General features: G+C 46.5%; 1 protein-coding gene and 1 long non-coding RNA gene across 2 annotated transcripts; one reads left to right on the top strand and one right to left on the bottom strand.

The window, feature by feature from the left end:
- Positions 1-643: 643 nt before the first annotated feature.
- Positions 644-2,789, bottom strand: LOC136310980 (uncharacterized). Its single transcript, XR_010726645.1, has 2 exons — positions 1,968-2,789; positions 644-1,860 (listed from the first exon to the last, which is right to left on the bottom strand). It is a non-coding gene; the product is annotated as an uncharacterized lncRNA (long non-coding RNA).
- Positions 2,790-2,936: 147 nt separating this feature from the next.
- HHEX (hematopoietically expressed homeobox) lies at positions 2,937-8,879 on the top strand. Its single transcript, XM_066238793.1, has 4 exons — positions 2,937-3,395; positions 5,600-5,778; positions 5,957-6,007; positions 7,782-8,879. Exons 1-4 carry the CDS (start codon positions 3,026-3,028, stop codon positions 7,998-8,000), a joined length of 819 nt encoding a protein of 272 aa, XP_066094890.1. The 5' UTR covers positions 2,937-3,025; the 3' UTR covers positions 8,001-8,879.
- The last annotated feature ends 832 nt before the right edge of the window (positions 8,880-9,711 follow it).

The raw sequence follows: 9,711 nt of genomic DNA on the forward strand, positions 1-9,711 counted from the left end.
GAACAAATGATAAACTCAAACTATTTTGAAGGTGGAGAATGAAGACTGACTAGTAAAGGCATTACATGAATTGTTATGGTCATCTCAATTACCAGGTAGAAGGGGCAGAAAAACAAAGATGAAAGACAAACATTTTGTGAGAAAATAATAATCACAATTATCTGCTTAGTTCACGGAGGTCCAAGTCATTGAAGAGCCAAACATAATTTTAAAAGGCATCTCTGAGCTTCAAATATTAACTGTCCTTTTTTGGTCCCCAAATCCTGTCTGCTCTTGACACACAGAAGTGCACGTTACTTTCACAGTCTCCCAGCACCTGCCTGAATTCTCCATCAGACCAAGTAATGAGAATTATGACTGGTGAAGTCGACACAACATCAGTCCAGACCCCAGAGGCACCAATGATCCACAAACAGCCCTTCACAGATGGTTCCCAGGGGCAATACACCACCTGAACTTGTATGCAGACTTGACAAACAATTCACATAATTTTTACTTTAAAAATGAGACAGCATTTTCTTTTTTAAACATTATTTCCCTTTTTATAAACACATGTCTATGTGTGTATACTGAACAATTTGAAAGCAAGTTATAGATATAACCTTTCCTTCCAAGAAAAAAACATTTACCCACAATACCAATATCACCACTAAAATAATGCATATTAATTTAATAATGTCATCTTACAATTCATATTCAGTTTTTAACTAAACGTCTTTGTAGATTATTTTCTTTTTAATCCAGATACCGATCGATCAGGATGATACTATGTCACCTTGTGAAAATCCTCATCCCCCACAATGTTTCATTCAGTGGTTTTGGTGATCAATGATGATTCTTTCTTGAATGAATTATTACAGTTTCTGATTTTTTCAATCTTTGTACATTTGTTAGTTGGCAAACATTTTTACATTCTTTCAGCCTTCCCATCCACCATCCCTTTCTCTGAGTATCGCTATAGATATTCAGGTCCTATGAACTGTTATAGTAAAAGTGTTTTAATCCGCAATGTGTTTTTGATGCTTCAATCACCCCAAATTTGGCCAATGGAAGACCCTTCAAGGAAGTCCCTATTTCCTCTCTGTGGTTTCTGGCACCAGATGCCTCCAGCACACCTTGTGCTTTCCCTGCTCCAGACCTCCAACCAACCACTTCTTCAAAAACCTACTTTTACTATAAACAGATCACACATCCACATTGTTGAATTCTCCAAATATTCATGAAGTATTCAGCACTTTCTTCCTCCAATTCCACCTATATCTTCATATTCAATGTTATTAGTTTTTTGTATATCCTTCCAGGGATAGTTTAAAGAATACAGCAGAGACAGATAAATATTCATCCCCTCTCCCAATGTCTGTACTTGCAGCTCTTGTCTGTCCTCAGGTTCTGAAAGATGTCTATGACCCCCATCTCGAAAAGATTAGGAACCTTCAGGCTAAGTCTTAAATGTTTCCTATGAGAAAAACTCAGGGAGGGTGATGACCAAACTTGTATTGGCAAGGCTCACATGCTACGCCCTGGACTTGAACTATTCGTCCCTTTCTAGATTCTTTGATAACTTCTCATTCATTCTTCAACTGTCACTTCCTTGGGGAATCCTTTCTTTCTCTTCCTTAACATGTTCCCTTCCTCAACTAGCTGACGTCCCCGATATAAGGTTTCAGATCATTACATACTTCATGGCACATACACAAGTCACTGTATTAAAATTTGTTTCCACCCCTCGGGGGAGAGCAACCACATCTGTCTTGTCCACTGCTGGCACACAGTAGTTACTCAACAAAAATGTGCGGAGTGAAACTCGAACTCGGTACGTCTGGCTCCCAGCCCATGCTTCTTCCTACTGCGGTCCCGGTGCTGTTGGAGAAATAGTTCCAGGATGTAAATAAAAAATCTCAATAGAAAAAGCTGGGAAGTCTTTTCATTTCTGCGATTAATAGAGGACCTTAGCTGAGACTGCTCACCGCGAGGTGTGACGACCGCAGGAGGGCGTCAATCAAGAAAATGCCCCCTTGCCCCACAGGCGAGTGGAGCTGCTCAGAGCCGAGGCCACACGGGATAGCGTCACAGCTTCAATAGAAAACACGTGCAAAACGGAAAAGCGAGGCTACGCGCAGCTGCGACCCCTACCTAGGGACACGGAGCAGCTCCCATTGAGTCGGAAAAGACTGACAGTTTCTACCTGTAGCCATAGGACCCAGACTTTCCCTTGATTCCTGCCCGAAGAGGTTTCTGTCAGCGTCCCCATGGAAGTGGCTGAGTCCGGGGGCTCACAAAATGGAACGGGCTGGAGCGGCCAAGAGTTCGGAGCACCTGAAGTCTAGTCCTTACTTCACTGGGACGCAGCTAAGGGCTGTGGAATCCTCTCCTTGGAGCAGCCCCAGGACGCCAGGGCACTCTCTCCCGCTAGGAGCTCCGGAGACGCCTCGGGCAGCAAGCCAGGGCCACCAAGCCAGGGCCACCGTTACTCCAGGGAGCGCGCAGACCAGGGAGGGTACTCTCAGGCCCGTGAAGGCGCGGCCCTTCGAGTGGCCTCTGCGCTAGGCGGGTCCAAGTCCGCCACCCTGGGCTCGGGCCTGGATCAGTGCCTCCGAGTTTCGGCAGAGAACACTCTCGGCTGGGCTAAGACTTTTTGAGTCCGCGTTCCCGGCAGCTGTTTCCTCTCATTTTCCCCGACGGACGCGGCCCCGGGATTTCTTCGAAGGCGTCCTGGGCCAGGGAGTCAGGAGCCCCGAGCGACTGCGGCGGCTGGGAACCGGGGCGCAGGGTCCTCGGCGCCTAGGAGCCAGCGCGCCCCGGGGGCGGGGAGCTCAGCCGGTGGGGGCGGGCCAAGGGTGGGGGCGGGAGGCAGCTCCCGGGGCTCCGCGCCATTGGCCGCAGGGCCCGGCGGCAGGAAGGGGCCAGAGAGCGCGGCCCCACCCCGCAGCCAGCAGAGCCTATCGCCGGGAGCGCGGAGCGCGGATAAATGTAGCGCCGCGGCGCGGGCCGGCAGCTCTCCGAAGATTCGGAGCGCAGCGGAGCCATGCAGTACCCGCACCACGGGCCGACAGCGGCGGGCGCCGTGGGGGTGCCTCTGTACGCGCCCACGCCCCTGCTGCAGCCCGCGCACCCGACGCCGTTCTACATCGAGGACATCCTGGGCCGCGGGCCCACCGCGCCCACCCCCACCCCCACCCCCACGCTGCCGTCCCCCAACTCCTCCTTCACCAGCCTCGTGTCCTCCTACCGGACCCCGGTGTACGAGCCCACGCCGATCCACCCCGCCTTCTCGCACCACTCCGCTGCCGCGCTGGCCGCCGCCTACGGACCCGGCGGTTTCGGGGGCCCTCTGTACCCCTTCCCGCGGACGGTGAACGACTACACGCACGCCCTGCTCCGCCACGACCCCCTGGGTAAGGCGGCCGGGGTCATGGCGCGGCCGAGCCGAGGCGGCGGCTAGGAAGGCGCCACCCGGCAGGTGGCAGCGCCCAGGAGGCGGCGGGGGCGGAGGGGAGGCAATAGAAGGTTGTGGCAAAAGCTACTGAAAAGCGGTTCTTGGGCGCGCGCGGGACGAGGAGACGCGGGCAACGGCGGCGCGCGGCCAGGGTGACCACACCATGACTCAGATTGGTTTTCCTGAACCTTGGAGGCGTCGGGGCGCGCGGGCTGGGGCGAGACCTCCGGCGCCGTCGCCGGGGCTGGCAGCCGAAAGCAGTTCTGGGACACGCGTGTCGCCTTGGGTGGGGTCCCCTTAAGCTGGAGGGACGAGGAAGGGAGTGCCAAGGTGCCCCGGGCCGGCCCCTGCGGGGCAGGGATAGTTGCTGGGCCGGGGTGGTTACGGGGCTGGACCTGGTTCAACAAGCTTGTGCAGTGAAAAGAGCCCTGACCCTTTTCGTTCATACAGGAAATCTTGAGTTCTCGATAGGAGTAAATCTGGTTTCAGAAGCTGTTAAGTGTTTTCCTGGCTGCATGAAGCAGACCCTTCCCCCGGAGTAGTGCACGCTGCTGATTATTTTATCGACATCCTCAATACAGACAAATTCAGGAAACACTCGACTTCTGATAGCCAGGATCCGTTTTTCTGATATTGTTCATTTCCTCTGTGTGGGATGTGACTTTATGGCAGCTAAAATAACCAGTTGCTTCCTTTTTTTTTTTTTTCGAGTCTGTTTTGCACTAGTTTGAAGCCTGACGTAAGCAAAATCACACACACACACAAATACCAGCTTTCAAAGCGTTTAGGCGCAGGACTGCCGACCCACGGACTGAGGGACGGACGGACGCGTGTGGAGTGGGAAGGGCAGTGCACACACATTGGACATGTAGAATTTGCGGGGCTTGTCCCATTAGTGTTCGGCCCAAGACATAGGCACTAATGGTCCGCGCTTCGAGTGGCCCTTGGCGCCTCCCGCATCTGAAGTCCTTGGGTAAATAAGGAACCCCGAGGGAAGGGTTTTTAATCTACTCTTTGGTATTGGCAACTTCTGTAGAGACCCTGGAGACAGCTGTCATTTTTAATTAACATTTTTTAAATTAACATTTTAATGCCATTTACGATAGTATGGCTTCTAGCTTAGTTCTCCTCTTTCTCATTGTTAGATGAAGGTGAAGGGTTATATTTTAGTTCTTTTAAAGTAAGTTTAAGATATATATATATCTCACACAAAGTTATATATATATGATATATAATATATATATATTTATTATTATATTGTATTTTTGATTCTAGCCTCCAAGGGTTTGGTGCTGCGGCCTGGGCGTGGGCTGTTAGTCTGCTGGGGTCGGAGAGGGACGCTCATTCAGCCGGGACCGGCCTGGGGACGAACGTTTTCACCGAACGCGCCCTGGGTTTCCTTGGGTTACTGTTGGGACTGCGCAGGAGGAAGCAAAGGGTTTTTTGAGATAGACCAACAGGAAACACATTGACGGAAATGTTGCCATAGCCCACGGGGTGGCTTTAACTGGCCGCCCCCGCGGGCCGGGTGTGAAATCAGAGGAGGCCGCGGCTCCCTGAATCCAGGATTGGAAGCTCCACGCGCCGCTAGGCCGGTGCGGGGCTCAAGGGCTTCCTGCGCAGCCTGACGGCTTGGTGCCCTGTTAGGCTCCCGCCGTCGGCCTCAGGCTACGAACGCCTTGAGCAGTTTAACTGCTCCTGCCCTCCCCAATAGGCACTCAGGGTATTTGGAAAGTGCAGTTCACCAAGGGAGAGAGACCTAAAGCTGCATAAAGTTGTAGATAGTTTCGTGAGTGACTGGTTCAAGAGGGTCATGGTATTTTAAGGTCAACCTAGAACTTACTGGGTGTTCTTTTGAGGATCAAAAGATTTGTATGTTGGTGTCTAGCTATGGGTGTGATGATTGTGTGTGTGTCTGTGATTGTCCAAGGTGGCCTCTGTGTGTACGTAGTGTAGATAGATGTGTGACATTGGCTGTTTTTGTATTTATGTGTATTGGTGGCAGTATGTTGTTGGGTCCATGTGTTGGTGAGTGTATATGAACGAGTCTGGTTGGGTGTCTTGCTGAGTCCCCTTATCCCTTTTGTCACCCCAAGGCCAGGTAGGCCTAGGGTTGCCAGGCTGCTCCAGAACCATCACTAATCACACTCTTGCTGCCCACAGGCAAACCTCTGCTCTGGAGCCCTTTCTTGCAGAGGCCTCTGCATAAAAGGAAAGGCGGCCAGGTGAGGTTCTCCAATGACCAGACTATCGAGCTGGAGAAGAAGTTTGAGACCCAGAAGTACCTCTCCCCGCCTGAGAGGAAGCGTCTGGCCAAGATGTTGCAGCTTAGCGAGAGACAGGTGAGCAAGCCTGCGGCCTGGTCAAGCTCCTGGGGCAGGCGTGGTGGGGGGTGTAAGAGAGAGGTGGAGCCATTGGTGCTCTCTTACTTGTCTGCTCTACACCCCGGGATTTGCCTCCTCCCCACCAGATTCCTTGGGATTGTAGGCTGGTGTCAGTTTTTCTTTTTTTTCCCTGTAGGTTAAGACCTGGTTTCAGAATCGACGTGCTAAATGGCGAAGACTAAAACAGGTATAGATATGGTTCTGTTTCTGTGGAAATACATATTTTTATCGGGTTATCTCAATGCGAGGCCTGTTATAGGTTGTATGCAAAAATCATTTGAGAGACAATTTAACCTCTTCACCTTGATTAAAAAGGCAAATAGTCCTGCTGAAATTCAGGATGAGTCGCTCAGGTGGCAGTAATGCTAAAAGCACTTAATGCAGTTCCTGTATCAATTATGCTTGGGTTTTCACACACTGGCTAGTAAAACTTCTGGCTAATTGTTTTATAAACCCCATATGTTGTTTATCTAATTAACTCAGGTAAGATAAAGTAATTGACAGTAAATGACTTAAGCAGTTATCTTGGGGAGAAAATTGTTTCTTTTATTTACACAGCCATAATAAAACCAGGCAGAGCTTAAGGGTAAATATAAGGAAATAAACACCTTTAGGTCCTGTTTGCACTGTTGTTTTAGAAGAATTAAATATCAAAGAGTTTAAAAATTATTTTCCATCTAATGCCAGCTCTTAAATGAATATAAAATCATGTAAGAGAATATCTCGGCTTGTTTAGAAAGTAGCTTAAATCTTCTAACAGTCTTTCTTCCAATGACCTTGTTATACAATTTGTGATTAAAAATAGAGACTAATTTAGTTTTTAGACACTCTATTAATTTAAGGCTAAGGATTTGTTTATAATGTCCTAATCTGGATTTTAATAGTAAATAAATTTTTTTGAAACAATAATATAAGTGGGGAAATTGAAAGCAGTATGCATTTTTAAATTTAGTGATCATGAAAGTTTTTCATTAAAAACAAGATAGTATCACAAAGAACACTTTGAAGCAGGAAATAAAATTCCCATGATTTCATTATTCTGACATGAGTTAAAAATTTTCAGGTTCCTTCTCAATTTCTGACCTTGTATATATATATTTGTTACATAGTTGTAAGTTTGATGCATCTATTACTCAATGGTTTTGCTTAAAAAAATAAAATAAAAACCTTATATTGTTTGTATATAGTGTTATGTCCATTTTAGACAAACACAGGATGAAAAATTCACTGACTCATTTAGTTCTTGGTCAAAAGTGTGACTGCAGTTTACCAAAGACTTTTAAAATAGAGATACCTATATAATATGGGAATATTTTCCAGAAATTTCCCCAGATTTAAAGTTATAATTGTTTCCCTTTTCAGTTGGCAGCATTTTTCTAGTTCTTCAAATTTATATATTTGCCATGATTTTGTAACCTGTTACACATATTTATGTGTGTATATTTATGAACATACTACAGAAAATGGATGAAAATAATTCGGTCTAATTATTTTGAAACTATCATTAATCACTATTTAGCATTCATTTTTTAAAAAGTCTAGAAGGTGTTGTTAATCGGCAAGGTTTAACTATTTGAAAAATGATGATGATGTTTAATCTGCAGTGTAGTGATCTGATTTTTATCCCCCCTAAACTTTTAAGACTCTTGATTTTATGACTTTGGGCTGGAATTAAAGTTCATTTGACATAATACATTTAGTTATATTTGTGACTGACTGGTTGTTTTTATTTGGCAAGAAGATGATCTTTCTCTGATATGAAAAGAACTTTATTTCTTCCAAAATGAGAAAAATGTATGTAATAATTATATATGGTATATAGATATACAAAGATTATAACCGAAAGCAGTTCATAAACTAAAAATTAAAAAGATGGTAGAGGGTGAAAAACATTTTGATTTATGTCTCACCTCTTCATATTTCATACTCAACCAATTTTCATTTTCATCCTCCTCATTCAGGAGAACCCTCAAAGCAATAAAAAAGAAGAACTGGAAAGTTTGGACGATACCTGCGACCAGAGGCAAGATCTGCCCAGTGAACAGAATAAAGGTGCTTTGGATAGCTCTCAGTGTTCACCTTCCCCTGCCTCCCAGGAAGACCTTGAATCAGAGATTTCAGAGGATTCTGATCAGGAAGTGGACATTGAGGGTGATAAAGGCTATTTTAATGCTGGATGATGATCACTGTCATTGATTGACATTCAGAAAACTGGACTTGGGAATAATATTTGCCACAGAAAAATCTCTATAGACAACTGGAAAACTAAGAAAGGGAATCAATTTTTTTGATATTCTGGAAAGCTAAAATATATGGTGCACTGAATAAATAACAAACCCACAATGAAACCTTAATTTTTGACTAAAGAAATAGTTTAATGTAATGATGTTAGGTTGTATGATTGGGGACCTTTCACTTCTTAAATTTACACCCTTTTTTAAAAAAGTAAATTGTTTCAATATTTATAAAAGTAATTTTGAACTTTTAGGTTAAAATTTTAAGTTATAACTTTAAAGATTTTAATAGGATCTTCTTGAATAACTTTTCTATAATCTATGTCTTTATCCAACTTAATGGAAAACCAAAGGGTTCCCAAAATCCAGAGGTCTGCTTTGGAAAGGGGGCCCACATTTTAGGCAGCCTTGGAATATTTTAAAAGGAAACAGTCTTTTCTATTACATTCTTATACTGCTGCCTTAAATCCAAAAGCATCTTAGAGCTCTTGTCTCTGGGATGTCTATATACCTTTTGTTAGGGAGATATAATTGATAATTTAAAATGGTTGTTTTGTACTATCACTTAGTACCTGTTTGAGGTGTTAAGGATAGTACTTTTCAATTCAGACAGAGAAACTGACTCATTGGTGACTAAAGTTAAGCACAGTTGTACTAGAAGTAGCAGGTTAATTAAATGTAAGTAGATTGTAGATATTGTGTTTTATATCAAAGTGTTTATAATGTGTATATATATAATTGTTCACTGTAAAAAAAATAGTCCCCAATTTTTTTTAATGAGTAACCTACCTAGAAAATAAATCTATCGGTGGGACGACTGACTTAGACCTCATTCTTTGATTAGAGCTTACCCACACCTTTTGCACGTGCGGCCGAGCGCCCACCCGCCAGCTCTGGAGCCTCAGGTGGCCCGTTGCGCTCGGGGTTCTGCAGCCCAGAACACTGGGGAGCACGGTTTGGGGTCGCAGCCGGTGGGTGGGCACCTGGAAGATAGGTTTGGGCCTTTTCCCCGGTGTTTGCCATATGGTGAATGTGTGGAGCTACGGGGAAGGCTCCCGTCCGCCCGACAGGTCGGCGCACCGGGCGGCAGGAAGAGCCGCGGAAGAGCGGGCGCCCAGTCCCATCGATTCGCTTCGGCCCGCGGAGCTGGCCGGGCCGCTGTCCTTGACCGGCGTGAGTCAACACTGCGTCATCCCCTGGCGGCGAGCAGGGATTGGGGGTCCGCTTAGGGGGATGGGGGACCCTGGTTCGGAGGAGCGGGAGGTAGTTCGGTGTTTCTTCTGGGAACTTCAAAACTACATGCAGGGCTTGCTGGAAATCTTTGCTCGGCCCCAGCCCCAGAGTTTCTGATTTGGTTGGGCTGAGACAAGGAATTTGCATTTCTGAGTACTCCGGTGATGTCAAAGTTGCTAGTCCGGGGACCAAGCTTTGAGAACCACTGTTCCAAGTGGGCTGGAATCCCTTCCTCACCCCCCCCCCCCCCACACACACACACCTCCTTCACCCGCTTGGAGAGAGAAAGAGGGAAGCAGGGCCTAGGCCAGGCGGTGGGAGTCTGAGCCTGAGGGTTCAGGGGAGGGAGCAGGGTCAAGGAAGGGGCACTGTGAAATGGGGGAGAAGGAAAGTGCTGAGGGTAGGTGTGGGGCTGAGAGAACAG

Source organism: Saccopteryx bilineata, chromosome 7 (assembly GCF_036850765.1).
Source record: "Saccopteryx bilineata isolate mSacBil1 chromosome 7, mSacBil1_pri_phased_curated, whole genome shotgun sequence".
NCBI classification, from domain to species: Eukaryota; Metazoa; Chordata; class Mammalia; order Chiroptera; family Emballonuridae; genus Saccopteryx; species Saccopteryx bilineata.